Raw genomic sequence first — 17,244 nt, 5'->3', positions numbered from 1 at the left:
AGAAGGAATGGGCCATGGCCACGGCCATCTTGATCTGCTGCTGACATCTCCTGAGGCCCCTACCAGCAGCAAGGCCCCTCACACACCATAGGCCTTCTACCCACAGGCTGCAGCACTTCCTGAGGGAGACAGCAGCCGCAGGCACGACTTTGATCCCAATTTAGGGCCGTGGAGATGGCCATTATGTGGAGGGAGAGTACACCCCAGTCATGCCATCCGCCTCATACCAAGTCTACCACTGCCTCACAGGCAGTCTCCAAACACGTGGAGGGGGAGACAACACTGGCAGAAATCCAGCCCCGGCAGACACCAAACAGACTGCTGGCCCAGCTGACGGCCAGGTTTGACAAACCCGAGTCCATCTCGGTTACCAACCCCAACACCGGGAGGCGGCAGCGCCGCACTATTTCACCTCCCGTGAGCGGAAGGATTCCGCGAGCACGGGACGATCGGTAGCGGAGCGTTTCCCCCGCCCCGCTCTTCCCGCCCAACCTATAAAGGGTTTCCGGTGAGCCGCCTCGCGCTCGTAGTATCCGTGCGCCGGGCTCGCTCGCTGAGGAGACGACGGCCATTTTGTTCAGTGCTGGGTCTCTGCTGAGCCCGGCGACCGAGGGGGGGCGGGGGGGGCAGAGGAGAGGGAAGGAAGAAGGAGAGCGGGCAGGAGAGGAGGAAGGGGAAAAAACGAGACAGAACGAGAAGTCGGGCCGGCCAAGTCAGCGAGCGGAGGGAGGGGAACCGCGGGGAGGGTTCCGCCCGGCCGCTGAGAGGCGATGGCGGATATAGACAAGCTCAACATCGACAGCATCATCCAACGGCTGCTGGAGGGTGAGGGTCGGGGAAGGTACGGGGCGGGTGGCTGTGGGGGTGGGTGGCGGCCAGGCCGGTGCCCGGGAGCCCGCGCGTGCGGCGCCTCCGTGGTCCCGCTTCAGCCGCCGCCGCGAGATGCAGGACGCGTCCTGCCCGCCCGGTGGGGTCGGGGGGACCAAAATGGAGGGGCGCCGAGGCGCTTTGTCTTGCCGGGGCCCGGCTCCGCCGGCGCCCCGCGCGGCTCTGCCCTTCAGCCCCAACTTTTCCCTCAGCTTGTGTGTCTCCGAGCCCTCGCTGCCCTCTGATACCCTCTGCGCTCCCGGTGCGGTGTTGGAACCAGCCGGCTGCCCCCTTATTTTCCTCCCTTGCAGCTCTAAGGACACGTTTCGTTCGGTATTATTTCCGTGGGAAAGTGTATGACAACAACCCCGGGGTTTTCTCTTGCCTTCCCCACGTGCACGCGGGGGTTGTGCTTGGCTGGGTAGTCGTGGGACTCTGGAGATCAGACATGGGGTGTTTTAAGAGCGTTGAGGCAGCTTTTCAGAGAGTTAGGAGGAGACTTGCATGGGTTTCAGGATATCGTGGGTTTAGCTTTGATTAGCTGCCTGCCTTAACGCTACCATAGCACTTTGGCTCTTAATTTGTAACATATGGTGGCTTTTTTAGGTGTGAACAGAGAGTTGGATTTTGGTGTTTCAAACAGTATGTAGAACGGTTTATTGTCGTGTGCTTGTTAGTGCTTTGAGTTGGAAAGAGTTGCATGGTAGTTTCCAAATCAAAGGAAGACCTAGAAGTTTTAGGGGATGTCTTCAGCATCACCCCTCGGTTCACAGGGGTCAGCACTGGACTAGACTTGTCTGAGCTTTCCTAGGGCAAAAGGAGGATGACAAAAAAAAAGTAGCAGATGACAAATTTTCTTCCAGGCATCAAGAAAAATCATAAATATTCAGAGAAGGAAGCCAGCCTGATCCAGACTCATCTCACATATGTCAGGACAGCATCTCATCTGGACTAATGCTTGAAGAGCTTGGTCAGGGATTTAACTTTTTTCCATCTGGCATAAAGTCATCTTAAATGTTAGAGGCAAATGATGAAGAAATATCGTTCAGCTATATTACACCTTCTCTTTCTTAGAAGACTTTGCTTGTGTAATGGCTTGGATAGCAGAAGGTCAGGCAGAGGAACAGTGCTACTCTAGAAATTATTTGGAGTTAAAAATCCTATAGATGCATAAATAGGATTATTGAACTAGAATAAGTAAAAGTAAATAGGGCTTTTCTTGTGATCCATTTTGGGTTTTGCCTGTTACCAATTTAAACTGCCCTGCTTTAAATTAGTTAAAGGCTTCCCTTCATAAATTTAGATCAGGATTTTCCTGTGTCTTTAGTAGTAGGATTTGTAGATGTCAGGTCCTGCATGTCATGTTTGGTGACATATTCATGCATGCTCAGTTTTACTGCAGGTGTTAGTCACAATTCTTAATCAGTTTCCCCTAGTGTAATAGTGTGATTTTGTCAAGGTTCTTAATATCAAAACTGGAATAAGGTAGTCCTAGAAACAGACTCTAATTTTTTTAAAGTTTTAAAAATTAGTAAAATTTGTGTCAGTATGCTGCCTTCTTACACAGCTTATAGCAGTATTACATATTTGGAGGTGATAAGAGCTCGTAAATCAGGCTTCAGGAGGTTTGCTGACAAGATCTTTTAAGAGATGGTTCATGCAACTAAAGATGTTACCTGAGGTTGCGTCAGCTGCCAGAACTGGAATTAATTTCTTCCCTTATTGACGTTTCAGCTGGGATTTCAGATTCCTTGAGGCAAGGATTCTCTTTCAATATTTAAAACAATTACCAATGGTAGTAACCTATGCTAGTGCTTTTTTCCTTATTAAATGCCTATTATAAACATTTTCCAGACAGAATAGTGATTGATCTTTGCAGCAGTCTGTCATTTAGATATTTTTTTTTCCAGAAAGGGTAAAATGATGCTGCATTTTAGCAAACGCAGCATTTCTGATGGAGTGCTAAATTCTGTGAATTACCATGCAAAGGCCATTCTCTTTGGTTGCTTGAAATTTTCTTGACTCATCCTTTCCCTGAAATTATAACTATCTAGTCTGGCTAGGTGCATGACAAACTTTTAAAGTGGAGGTCTGCATGGTATTAGATGGAGAGGAAAAATAAATCTCTGTATGTAAGGATTCTCATCCTATTTAGAGTTGGAGCACGTGAGGAATTCTTCTTTCAGTGTGGTTCCAGTAGAACAACCGCATAATGTCAGTTATACAAAGTCTGGTGTGTCCTGTACCAGATGCCCTTTTCAGACAAGGTTTTGCACAAATGAAAATCATACTCAGTATGAAAACACTGCAAAATCTGTTCTAATGATCAGCTCACAAACTGAGTTGCCCAAATCCTGCTGCAAGCTTCAGTTTTTATAGCAATTGGGTATTTTATTACATCTGTCTTTAAACTGTGTACTTACATATTTTATAACAGTTTAGCTGTTTTTTTTGATAGGATAGGTACAGGGGTATAATCCCTTCCTTTTTAAAGGGAACAAACCCAAGTTTTAAGGAGATATTTGATGAAATATTTCAAGTCAATGAGATAATACAGGTAAGCAGGTATTTGTGGCTTGTAATATGCTTTAGCATTGACGAGACCAAGAGAGCTATCTATGCCAGGTGTAAATCTAGCCTAATGGTTGAGGTAAAGTGGTTAAAGGGTGAATAATAAATTATTCTTGCTTTTGTTCTTAATATAAGCTACCAATGTATTTGTGAGTGGGGGTTGCTAGTTTTCTGTTCTGACTTCTCTTATTAAATGACATTGATGTTATTCTTACTTCCCCCCCCAAATGGTGATATTCTCCTACCTGCATTAGGCTATTTAGCTGTAGTTATTTGTTTTTTAAGAGGCCTGGGAGTCTATCTTTAGCTTCTCATTCTAAGTTAAATATTTGAAGAGTTTTTCTTGCTCCAAAATATTTATAGTACAAACCTATTTGGCACTGAAATGTCACAAAGAACCATGTTTCATTAACATTGCCCTCAACCTTGAAAAGCCGTTCAATGAAAACATTGAACATACTGATCTTTTTTTGCTGTAATTGAGTTTACATTTGTTGCTGCCTTTACTAATGCTCTGCTAGGAACTATTTCATGAGTACAAGTTGTCTAATGTCACTTTTAGTAATTGTACTGATAATTTTTACAAGGGTAAGGCTTCTAAAGTATAGTAAATAGAAGTAACCTGTGCTGAGTATTGAAATGTTTACTTAGTGTCCTTAGTAGATACTGGCTTGAGTATTTATGGAACTCACTGCATGCAGGAATAAGAAGGGACGAACGCAAGAGTAAGTTACTCTCCTAGAAAGAGTATTGTAGGTAGTAACTTCATGCTTCTGAGCTTGCAGCTCCATGTGTGCTAAGTCAAAACTGCCAGTAGACAAGAAGGTGCTAGAAAAGCTCCCTCTAAGATGAAAAATCAGTGGCGTCTGTGTGGTCATGGAAAGGGCTCCAGGAAATGGCAGGATTCCTGCTCAGCTCCAGGCAAAAAATGAGTGACAAATCCTGAGATTCCCTGGGTGCCAGCACGGCATCCCCTCCGCGCCGTATCTGATGGTGTTCCTATAGCTCAAGCCCCTTACCCGTTGCCTTAATTTTGTACATTGGCAGCTTTTCCATGGGTAAGGAGGGTTGGTTTAAAAATTGAATTTGTAGTAATGCATCTAGAAGACAATATGGAAATACGTGAGTCCTACCATGGAAATGCTAAAAACCAGGGTTAAATAAAAATTTCAACATATGTAAGTGCAACCCAAGTTGAAACATGGTTTTGAAAATCTCTTCTGTGCTGCAGCCTCTGCAAATGCTATTAAGGGAAAATTTAAGTAATGAATGGAGGCTACTTAGGGTAAAGCCATGTGAGGCTAGAATGGGGGGAGTAGCCATTGTGAAAGTTTAAATCCTGGTTAGTGCACTAAAATCAGCAAAAAGACTCTGAAATCCTCAAAACTTTCCTGTTTGTACACCCACAGATTTCTATTCCTGGTAAAGCCTGTTGTATAGCTGTCAAGGAGATATTCTCTCTAATTTGCTTTAAATGGGGAAAGAGGATCATCCAGTTATTAAAAATAGTTGAGCCAAAGAGTGCGGATAAACTTTTGCTGACAACAGAGAAGACTGTTTTTTACAGATGTGCTCTCTTGGGTTTTTTTCACCTTTCTCCTAAAAGTAGCATTGATTGGGTCTGAAGGGTGGCTTGCTGTTGAGCTTTGTATAACTGTTAAGTGTCTGTCTGAATCTCAGGTGTGAATCTGACATGTGGTCGGGTTTCACTTGATGAGTTGGGAAACTGGTAAACTGTCTAAAAGCCATGCTTTTTTTTACCTCAAACTCAGGTCATTTTCTGTAGCTTGCATAGCTTAACATTAATTGTTTCCTGCTGTGCTGCAGCAGTTTCTAGTAACAGGCAATAGGGGCTCAGTGTTTGAAGATGAGGTTTATGTTCCTGTCATTGCCATGGATTCAAATAAGTTTGTTAAACTCTGTTGCCCAGTCAGCAAACTAGAGAAATTTGTCATCTTTGAGTATGTAGTCAGTGTTGAGTACCTGCTGCTGCGAAGCTCTCTCCACTGTGGAAGTACATTGTGAGATGAAAACTTTGTAGTTGTGCACAATTGTCTGGTAGTGGTGCTGTGAACTTATGTCAAAAAGTAGACTAGAACTCTTTCTTCAGAGGCTTGGGCACTGAGGAGTTGTTTCAGTTTCAATTTTGAATTTTAAATGATCTGATCAAAGTTGGTAGTGCCTGCAGTGAAGTAAAGTCTTTCTTACATCAACCACTTTCAAGTTATTTATTCCCTTTGTGTCTATGGTGCAACACTGAATGTGAAACTGTCATCAGGAACTGTTAAAAACAAGATTAAAAACAACCTGCAGTATTTTTGGAAATGTCTCTAGGATTGCAGAGATTGTAATGTAAAATACGGTGAAAGTGAGACATTTAATAGGCTAAAAAATGAACTGGCCACCTGATAGTCTGATTTCTTCAAAACATTTTCTGTGAGAACTTGATTCTGGCACTTGAGTTGACAGCATTTCAACTGCTTCTTTTAATGTAATACTGAAGGAAGATGAGATGTTTGGATCACTGAAATTTCTAGTATTTTTGAATACTTTTGTAAGTACCTCTGCCTTTCATGTTAACCATGAATGAGGTAATGCACTCGATTTTATAATAGTATTGGCCTTCGTTGAAGGGTTTTGTGGCACCAGACAGGCACTGGAAAATGCTAGTGATGGGGATGTGGTGTAGAAGTCTTTTGTACTCTACATGCATGTGGTCTTTTCATCTGGTCTTCTGTGTTCTAGATCCCACAGTTCTTGACCCATTTATCCTTAACAGAGAAATGTATAAAAGTTACCCTGGATGTCAGGTGGTGGTTTAACCGGCAGCTGCAGCCATGCTTCACCAAAATGACAGGTTCTTGTTCTGCTTCCGGGAACCTCCTTTCCCCCTCTGCTGGGCGGCTGTTGTACTGTACTCACCTCTCGAAAATACACCTTCATTTTAGAGTCGGTATCTGTTGTCCTTTCCAACAGTTCTCCTTGTCTTGGGAAGCAATGTTAATTTTAATGGTTGGAACCCACATTTAAGTCGATATCTCTCCAGAGATCTTCCAGGCTCTAGGGAGGGATCTTTTCTGTGGTCTTTTCCATCCAGGGGAGAGCTTATTTTTACAGATCTTCTCATAACTTGTACACTGGAAAAGATTTTACTTGTTAGAAGGCTTCCCTGACTGGATATTGAAATTCAAGCTCTCGGAAAAGGATTTTTAAGAACAGGAGCATCTCTGCCTAAAAGAGGATAGGAATATATTACTGTCTAGAAATAGTGCCACAGTATGTTGAGACAAGACATAAATAAAATATTATTTGAAATGGGATGACTTTTTTCTTCAACTGATTAATCTTTAGCTTGTTCCTGCTGTCAGTTCCAGGCTGTCATTTCGGAGAGGTTATTTTTTTATGCATTGAAAGAACAAATGTGCGTGTACAGTACTATTGAGCTGCTCTTTTGACTTTATGACCAAGCTGCCAATTAGTATCTTACTGTCTGATCTCTACAAGCTGCCTTGTTTTGCTCCAAAGCAGAGAAAAGCAACAGTAAACACAACGTGTTTTCCATAGTGTTATTTTTCCTTCTCTTAGTCGGGACTAAAGGGACTCAGAGAAACCTTTTAAGAAATCATTCAGACTGAACATCCTGCGTTTCCTTGCCAGCTCTTTCATTGCAGATGAGAAAATCCTCGCACTAAAAATACAGGCTTCTCAAACCAACATGCATTTCTGCATATTTGATTCTTCTGAAGCCAAAAATTATTTTTCCAGCTTTTCAGAATATATAGGTCAATGTTAGAAGAAACTGAACACTCTTGTTTCTTCTTTGCTGATGCTGAGTCTGACAAAAGTGGTCAGAATGTCATTGGCAGGCAGTGTGCTGAACTACAGAACTGAATCAAGTTGTCCTGGTTTTCTTTCACCCTTCTGATATCTCTACTAGTGAATTTATGTAAACTGCAATAAAAGCAGTGTTTTATCTTGTCAAGGTTTTCTGCAAGCAGCTGACTAAAACTGGATGAAGATTGTGCTGGTTCTGTGGAAATATATTGGAGAGAGAAAACTTGTAGCTGAAAGTTTTCAGGTTTTTCATTTAATCTTCAGCAAAAATAAATGCATATGCTTTATTCATGAGCCATAGTGAGTCAGTGCATTACATAGTCTGCGTACTTTTTAATACTTCGCAATGTATGGATATGTTTTAGCCATTTCTAACAAGAAAAAAGATCTTTTGGCTGCTCAGAAAACTGAATACAAATATAATGTGTTACCACAAAACCGAAGGTGAATTTTAAAGAGTAGGGGAAAAATGTAAGATTTCTAATTCAGCTAGCTGATCATTTTATTCTATAAATTTCTCTTCTTTATTGCTTCTGGAGATTTGGCGTTTTGAGTAACTTGCTCATTGCTCAGGAGCATTTGGGATTGCTGTGTGGTTGACAGAATTACTGTGTGGATGAAAACCCTCATGCATGATAAACTGCTGTGACAAAGATTTAACTTTCATTTATATGCTTCATTACCTTGAATATTTTAATGGAAGACATGAAGTTTAATGGTAATTCCCGGGTTGCCATGTAATGACAGTGTTGAGGGATAATACATAGGCACAGAGTGATACATGTATTGCTTGAAAGATAACACTGTGAAAGCCACACCTTCTGACCTACAATTATCTCAATGTCAGTATACATTGTAATTTGAACTAAAGTTTAATTTTGAAGCTTGCTTGAGGGAAGGTATGTTTTAGGGTACTGTCAGTATTTCTGTAGAGTAGCCTGCGGCACCATGACTGGGGTCTTTGGGAGTCAGTGTGCAGGGTAGGATTGTTTAGGTAGTAACACTGGTAGAGATTGTGTCCAGTGACCCTTGGTTTTATGGATGGGTGTTACACAATCATTCTTCATCCACATGCGCTTTTACTGAGCAATGTTTTCTACTCTTGATCAGAGGCTTGCACCAAAGTAAAAATCTTCTTTGCTAATGAGAAATTGTAATCTCTTTGGAATGCAACTGTTTTCTTATTCTTGTTAAAACATGCCCCCTGCTACCCCTTCACCTCAGCCTGTCCCACTGCAGCTCTCACAATGCAAGGCGTACAGTGATGGTGCAGAGATTTGAGTCATCTGTAGGTTCCAGACTTCTCACTGAGGTTAAACTGTATCAAGGGAAGGAAATTGAAGTAGTATCTAAAAGGTTATTATTCAAGAAAATAATAATGTGTCAGTTCTTGTGGTTCTTGTATTTTGGAGTTTGAGGTTTTTTAATCTAAAGACCAAGTCTTATTTTGATAAAAGCATAGATTCTTTGGTCTCAATGCCATATGAGTTGTTCACAGTCCATTGTGTTTCTGGAGGTGGTGTCAGAGTGTTTCCAGGCATCTGAGGCTAAAGCTTTAAGGTCATTTAGATTTACAGCTAAACCAATAGGCAATGTTGTAGATGACTGCTCTTATTCCATAAGAAGTTGCTGCAGGTTTTGTTTTTTTTTTTTTTTTGCTTCAGCATTATCAGTGCTCTATATTGTCAGTGGTTTTGACAGCAAATAAAAATACAACAAGGTTCACCAGTAATATCATAATCAGAATTTTTTTTAGTCTTACCCTAACCCTGATGAATGATGTTGGAGGCAATTCAGCATAGTTTCAGCATTGCTGCTATAGAAATATCCTTTGTATTACTGGGCAGCAGGTATGGGGGCTGGAAGGGGCGGAGGGTGATAAATACATGGAGGGAAAGCTGTGCTGGTGGCTGTGAAAACTTGTTCTGGCCAAGCTTGTTGTCCAGACTAGGAAGGAAAGCTTTGATGGCTTTTGAACAGAACCAGCTACTGTCAATTGTTGTAGTGATGAGGTCGAAGCTGTAATGGAGCAGGTTGAAGGATTGGGGTGGAAGGAGTAGTCTGAAGCCAGGAGATTGATTTCCTACTGGCTTGTGCTTTACTGTGTTCAAGGAGAAGTGTTTTGTCACTGTGATCCAAAAATGTTTCCTTAAGTATAGTTCTGACTTTCCAGTCCTGTGCTTAGCATTTTTTATGCCTAACTGCAGTGTAGAATGGGGCAATACAGTATTTACTGGTATTGTAGTCTTGTCTTGGGCAAGGTTTATATGATGGTTTAAGATGGCTTGCACACTTGAGCTATGCTGTTGATGATTAAAAGGGAGACTTCCTTTTCTCAAGTTCAGCATAAGTGTAACTGCTTCATTTAAAAAAAACAACAACCCACACATGTATATATAGTCACATTGTCCAAGATGGGTTTTATAACTAAACAGAACTAAACTGATGCTATTTAAAATGTGATGTTTAACGGGGGAGGTGTTGAGCCATGAGTTCTGTTCAAGTAATGTATAACTGAAACAGAACATATTACCTTTTCTCTGGTAACACAGCAGTGAAATTTCACCTCAACAGGCTGATACTACTGCTACCTTCTCATTCTCTATTGCAATGACACTTAGTTGGGCTCTTAAAATAGCACTAGGGATGTTGTTGATTTTGATAACTGACCTCTGACTCCTCCCCACAGTGCGAGGATCCAAACCAGGTAAAAATGTCCAGCTTCAAGAGAATGAAATTAGAGGACTGTGCTTGAAATCCAGAGAAATCTTTCTCAGTCAGCCTATTCTACTAGAACTTGAAGCTCCACTGAAAATATGTGGTGAGTACTGTGATTTTGAGTTGCTACTTGGTTTAAGGGGGTTTCAGGTAGATCCAGACCTTTAACAGACAAATATCAGGTGCTACATTTACTTATTAACAATGACACTAACAAAGTGAATGTAGGAAAAGGGGAAGTAAAGCCCCACTAGATGCTTAGTGTGGAGGAGTGGAGAGGAGGTAACGAACATGGGAATTTGAATCAGGAATAAACTAATGCAAATACCAGAAGTCCAGTTTCACCAGGTGTCTTGGAGAAGGGAGTCATGTGAAGTTTTGGAAAAACTATTCCATTGATATAAAATCTATTCAGAGCTGAAGAGTGGTTTGACAATATTTTAAAATCCTGCTGGAACTTTCTTGTTCGGTTTCACCATACTTGTACGCAGTGGTGCTCACTTTGCACACATGTACATGTTTAGTTATGCTAAAAGAATAAAGAATGTTAAATAAAAGCCTCAATAAATACACTGTTAAAAGCTTCCAGCAAACAGTTTTTTAACCTACTCTAACACTGAGGATTTACTTCAAATTGAAGTAGCTTGTTCAATATTTATAACCCTGGTAGTCTAAACCCATGATTTAGTGTTCTGCTTGTCAGAAACAAACCCATGAATTAAACCAAAAGGCAGAAATACCAATTTCATTTTCGATACAACTTCACTGCTGGAATTTTAACTATGGAGTGTTTCCAGAAAACACCAGAGATAGTACAAAGGAAAGCAAGTTCCCCAAGTGGTCAGTGTTTTATCAGTATTACTGAAGCTGTGTGAAAGTACTGAGAATGAGAAAGATTTCTGATCTCTTAGCCACTATCCAAGTATAGGATTTATCTAGATGTCAGATTTTCATTTCAGCATGCATTTGGTTTCTTGGAATCTTGATTATTTTTAAGTAGCTACATCATCTTACTGCAGTTAACCATGGCATTACATAGATATCAAACTTGTGTGGTAATTTTATATACACTAAGATAAACTGTAATTTTTAAGTATGTTGTAGGCAGTAGCAAACTGCAAGCGTTTTTCTTGCTGAAGGTCTATTCCTTTTGTTTAGAATCAATCAAAGACTGTAGCAAAGGGTCACTTACATGTTGCTTCTGAATACTCTCTTCCAGGTGATATCCATGGGCAGTACTACGACTTGCTTCGACTCTTTGAATATGGAGGTTTTCCACCAGAAAGCAACTACCTGTTCCTTGGTGATTACGTTGACAGAGGAAAACAGTCTTTAGAAACCATCTGTCTTCTCTTGGCCTACAAAATTAAATACCCGGAGAATTTCTTCCTCCTCAGAGGGAACCATGAATGTGCCAGCATTAATAGAATTTATGGGTTTTATGATGAATGTAAGTAGTACTGCCTGTGCATCTTTGGCTTGGGAAAGCAGGCTGGGAGGTGCTAGTGTTGCAGTGTTAGACATTCTTTCCTGACTTGCAGTTCCTTCTGTGTACTTGTGTTTTTTCCCCAGCTGGGAGCTGAGCACCACGCAGTCATGCTCTCTGAGGAAGGGGAGGAAAAAGAAAAACAAAAAACAAATGTTGTGGGTTGGGGTAAGGGTAGTGTACTGGGACAGCAGAGAGAGATAACAGTAATAGGACTTTATAAAAAAATACACAAAACCGGTGATACACGATGCAGTTTCTCACCAAACCACATAACTCAAGTGGTACAGCTCAGAGCCATCCCAAAACTGGACCATCCCCAAAACAGCATGTCCTGGAGCTGTGTGCTCCATCTCCCACCAGCCCCCATTTATGCTGAACATGATGCAATTGGAATGGAATACCCTCTTTGGCCAGCTTGGATCACCTATCCTGGCTGTGTGTCCTCCCTACATTCTTGTTAGCAGGCAGTACAAACAACTGAAAAGTCCTTGACTGCTTGGCAACAACTATAAAACATCGGTGTGTTATCAGCACTGCTCTCATCCTAACTCCCAAACACAGCATTACACTGACTGCTATAAAGAATATTAACTACCCTGGCCACCAGGACAGCACTTTGGGGGTGAACTTGCCCTACTTTATGAAGGGAAATAAGTCCTTGTCCCAATACTATGGTGAGTCTAGTCTTCACAGTAGAAAGCAGGATGCAGTTAGGTAATATTGTTTATTGGCTGCTGTGTTAACCAACAGTTCTCACTAGTACGTGCTGTTAAAGTTCATAAGGTCATCTGGTGAAAGATGAGAGAATTTTACTTCATGTGTTAGGAAAGTTAACTTCTGTCCCTTTCATCTGAGGGATCATGATGTATGCTTGTGTGGTACCTTGGAGGATGGGCTGGTCTTTGTGGTCCTGTTGTGGTGCTTGCAGTCTACTTCGTGTTAAGATCTGTAACTTTGTAATGTTAAGGAAAGAAAAAGACTTCGGCCTTCTCTGGCAGCAGCCCTGCTGTATTGTGTGCTGTTGCTCTGGCCAAAACCACGTTTCCTTTCATAAACAGGGTGAAGTGTCTGCAAACCCTTAGTTGTTACTTGAACCAGTGTGACAACCTTTTAAGAGTTGTGCTTGTGTTTATTTGGTGTCATAGTGCTCCTTTTGAACACAATGTACCAGCTCTGTCACTGCAGAGCGTGTTAAGGTCTGTTGTGACAAATACTTCATGTAGTTCTTACCCTAACATAACAATCACTTTTGCTGTGGAGTAGAAGTGTATGCTTGTGTTCCAAAGGATGTGACTTAATAAATCCAGGTAAAACAGTTTAATTGTGCACTGAAGCATTCTTACAACCTCTGTTGTGGGACGTACTTTGCCTGTAGCTTACAAGATGTACTCTCCATCATGTTCTCCTTCAGTGAGGAAGCAGAGACGTGTGGTATTTCAGAACTGACTCCTCGGAGATTAATCACAGGCTTAGTCATATATCGCAAATATGTTCAGGGTTCATATCTGTTGGGAGAGTCCCTTTAAAAGTAAAGCTGTAGCAGTTTCATTTTTCAGGCCTGTTTCTTTGCCTAGAGAGACTTCATGTGGTAAAGCACTAGCAGAAGTTCAAAGAAAACTTGCTGTCTAAGAATTACTGTTTTCCCCTAAAGAAAACAGCAGACAGCAAGATTTTCTGAAATAGATCAAATTCCCCAAGGGATGATTTCCCAAAGCAAAGTTGGGACTGGAGAGTCTGGCTGCCAGCAGTGTAATGTTCTTGTGCTACCCACAGAGCCACTTCAGAGCACCTTGCCGTGCTGAGAGAGACCTTTGTGACTTTCTTACAAGCAATAAAGTATGTCAGTGGGTATTGGAGAAGATAAATTGTCTATAGTCTTTAATGCTAACTTTTTGTAAGTCTTAGTAAACTGAAGGCAGCCATGTTATGTTGTTTGGAGTTGTGTTGGAAAAGCATATTGACTGGTTTTTTTCCTCCAAAATATCTTCTAGGTAAGAGAAGATATAACATAAAGCTGTGGAAAACCTTCACAGACTGTTTTAACTGTTTACCAATTGCAGCTATTGTGGATGAGAAAATATTCTGCTGTCATGGAGGTAAGTAACAGCGCCTGAGTTGATACTTGAGAAGTGGTTCATGTTTGTGTTGCTGAAGCTTCAGAAATTGGGGTTTTTCTCTACCCTGGTTCTGGTGTGCAGTAGGGTTAAGCTTGATTAGTGTCAGTTTTGTGAATCATTGAGCTGGTAGTTCTGTAGCCTCAGACACAATGATCTGCTTTTCATACTAAAAGGTGAGTAAAGAATCTTTGTTAGGTGTTTTTTAGACTTCTCTGATAGAGGAGTTTTATGTACTCTGAAAACATATATTTTCTTAGAATCATAGAATGGTTTGGGCTGGAAGACACCTTTTAAAGATCATTTAGCAGAATCATTTAGTCCCTGCTGTGGGCGGACACATGTTTTGCTAGATCAGGTTGTTCAAAGCTCCATCCACCCTGATGGGTTTGGTGCTTCACTTGTAGGAATCGGCTGTTATGCTGTGTGAGGCTTCATGCAGATGTCAAAGTAATAAAATACATACTGCACCTTAAATGTTTTATCACTTGCAAGTAATTACAGTTGCCCAGGGAGACATCCTGGTGAAAAATGGTATGAGGTCTGTTTGATACTGTGTTTCATCTTACTGGGCCTGACTGTTAAAATAAACATACGCTGATTTTTAGTATTAATGCCTCTTTTACATACCAGCTCTTTAGCAGACACATGCAAAATATTACAGTGAGATTAGTGTAATCCTATAAAATGTAGAAATGGCTTTGTGTATCTTGCTCCCAGTAAATCTTCAGGAAGTGACTTCTCATCTGTTACAAAAGCTCTAAAACAAATGCCGGATTAGAAAAATGTCACTTAACATTGCTGTTAGAGCTACGTAGGACTGCAGTGCTGGGTCAGTTTGAATACAAGCTGCTTTTGTCTTGAACTCAGTCTGGCAGAGCAGACTTGGACTAAAATGTGGACTGTGTGTGTCTGAACAGGTTTGTCACCAGACCTTCAGTCAATGGAGCAGATAAGGCGAATTATGCGCCCCACCGATGTACCAGATCAGGGTCTGCTTTGTGATCTCCTGTGGTCTGACCCCGACAAGGATGTCTTAGGATGGGGTGAAAATGACAGAGGGGTGTCCTTCACGTTCGGTGCTGAAGTGGTTGCTAAGTTTCTCCATAAACATGATTTGGATCTCATATGCAGAGCTCACCAGGTATATTAGTTTTGTACATTAAACCATAGAATAATTTGGGCTCATGGGGGTCTGAGGTGGTCACACTACTCAGCGCAGGACAAACCAGTATAAGCCCTGAGCTGCTGAGGAACTTGTCCAGCCAAGTTTTAAGTATCTGCAAGGATAGAGATTCTCCTATCTCTGAAAAACTTGTGTCAATGTTCAACAACCTTCGTAATGAATGTAGTTTTCTTAATACATATCAACAGTGGCTCTGATTCCTGGACAAGATTGTCTTGGATCTAGCAGAATCCTGTTCTCATTGCTTGTGAGCTCTGCTGAACTGCATCCTGTGACCATCTTCCTGTTTTGGTGCAGAAGTTTGGAACTCATGGTCTTTAGATGTACCTGGTTTTTCAGCTGCTGGCTCTGCTAATGCTGCTTTGCACCTTGGCAGGAGGAATTTGCCCAGTCTAATATTTCTGCTTTTGTCTCTAAAGGTGGTTGAAGATGGATATGAGTTTTTTGCAAAAAGGCAATTGGTAACTCTCTTTTCTGCCCCAAATTACTGTGGAGAATTTGACAATGCGGGTGCAATGATGAGTGTGGATGAAACTCTAATGTGCTCATTTCAGGTACGGTATCTGAAGTTGTCACATCCTAGTTGTAGTCATGCTTTAAATGTGCTCTGTTTTGAATTGATACTTTACTGTTACAAACCTGTAATGCCTGTTCCACATAGATCTTTGCAGATACCTGTAGACAGGGCTGTGTTTGCACTCAAAAAAAAAAAGTGCTAAGACCTGGCTGGTGTGAGATGAGCTGTTTAACCCCAGAATTAAACCATCTGAGCAAAGCAGTCAGCTGTGAGCTGGCCAGCACTGGCATGAGCTTTCCCATCAGCTGCTCTAAGCCCCATCCTAGCTCTGAGTAGGAAGGGTGTTTATTTCTTGGCACACTTATATCTTGCCCTAATGACCTGTATAACACTTTTACTAGTGAATTAATTGATCCTTTTGAAGCCAAAAGGTTTCACTAAACAACTGAATGGTCTTTGCAGATTTTGAAACCTGCGGAGAAGAAGAAACCCAACTCCAGCAGACCCGTAACGCCTCCCAGGGGTATGATCACAAAACAAGCAAAGAAATAGTCGCTTTGGCACTGCCTTGTTGGGACTTGTATTATAGTATATAACCTTCATTTTTAAAACTGTAATGTGTACTGTTCAGCTTGCTCAAAATAGATAATGTGTTTGTGGTTTTCTTTCTGATTTGATGAATGGCATTTGCTGGTTGTAACAGCAAATGAAAGACTTTTCTCCTTCCCTGGAAAAGAGTTGTAAACTTCCCTTTCGTTGGTGTTACAGCTGTACACTCCACAGCACCTTACCCTGCCATTAGGGGTAACTGTACAACTGACTTTCTGAATTCCTACACCAAGTAGTGTAAATGCTTGTTTTCTTCTTTAGGATCTAAAGAGGGCACTAGTGTGCTGCCAGAGTAGAGATTGGTTACTGTCAGCAATTACATACTGTTTATACAAACCACTGTGAACTTTTTTTATGTTGAAATTTGTTTTAAAGGGATTGCTTCTCTTTTAATGTCTTGCCATGTACACGTTAGTTTTATTGCTGTCAATGTTAGAAGTAACCTTGAACCTTGCCAGCCTCACTGGCATGATGTATATTTAATTCAGACACACGTCCCTTCTCTGCATACTTCGAATGAAAATTAAAGCCATTATTTTAAGTGTTTGTGTCTCCTTCCTGAAGCCAAAGTTCACTTAGAAAACTGTTGGTACATGACCCCCCTCACCCTCACTGAGCTGGCAGGGCTTCCCATTCACGCCTTCCTCTGGGAGAGAAAAGGAAGTCCTGGCACTGAATTGCAAGTAGAAATGCTGTGCTGTTCGATTTATGGGCAGAGTCAACACATTCTTGTACAGTTTCCGTATCAAGTGGACCTTTTTATGGTGGCACCAGTCCTGCGGCAGCGGCTGTCAGAAAGCTGAAAGTATGGAAATGGTTCCAGAGCTGCCAGAATGGTTCTGTGCATTTTAGCCTAAGGACTTTGTTCTACAAAGAAACCTAGAAAAGAGCGTGGTAAGCCCACCTTGATCACTGGTTTATATAAAATCTCAGTATCTTGTTTTTTAAAAAACTGTTACTCTTTTTTGAACAGATAACAGTGTACGATACCATGTAGTGAAAATCACTTATTAAATGAAGAAATTGTTAAATCCTCTCGTGTCAGTTTATCACAACTTAGACCCTTCTGCTATCAGAGGACCAGACTTAGACAAATAAATAGTTCTGGAAACCCACAAATTCTTGGTTTGGCTTTGTCTAAGCAGCAAGCACTACTGGTGTGGTGGTAAACAGAGGCACTGGGTTTGGATCTGGTTCTGGAGCATTGCCCTTAAACAGGAGGGGCTCCAACAGCCCTCACGTGTTGCCGTGGGTCTGCAGAGAAGGTTGGGGTCACTTCTGCAGCGGCACCCAGAGATGAGTGTGTGGGAGGACTCACTCCTCAGTCTGTGTTTGTTTG

General features: G+C 41.5%; 1 protein-coding gene across 1 annotated transcript; it reads left to right on the top strand.

Annotated features, from left to right (window-relative positions):
* Nucleotides 1-674: 674 nt before the first annotated feature.
* Nucleotides 675-17,024, top strand: PPP1CC (protein phosphatase 1 catalytic subunit gamma). Its single transcript, XM_084271810.1, has 7 exons — nucleotides 675-825; nucleotides 9,962-10,093; nucleotides 11,210-11,440; nucleotides 13,471-13,575; nucleotides 14,514-14,737; nucleotides 15,199-15,333; nucleotides 15,759-17,024. Exons 1-7 carry the CDS (start codon nucleotides 771-773, stop codon nucleotides 15,846-15,848), a joined length of 972 nt encoding a protein of 323 aa, XP_084127936.1. The 5' UTR covers nucleotides 675-770; the 3' UTR covers nucleotides 15,849-17,024.
* The last annotated feature ends 220 nt before the right edge of the window (nucleotides 17,025-17,244 follow it).

Source organism: Gallinula chloropus (assembly GCF_964237585.1).
Source record: "Gallinula chloropus genome assembly, chromosome: 17".
Lineage (NCBI taxonomy): Eukaryota > Metazoa > Chordata > Aves > Gruiformes > Rallidae > Gallinula > Gallinula chloropus.
Note: the sequence above shows the minus strand (reverse complement) of the source record. Positions and strands in the feature narration are given on the sequence as shown.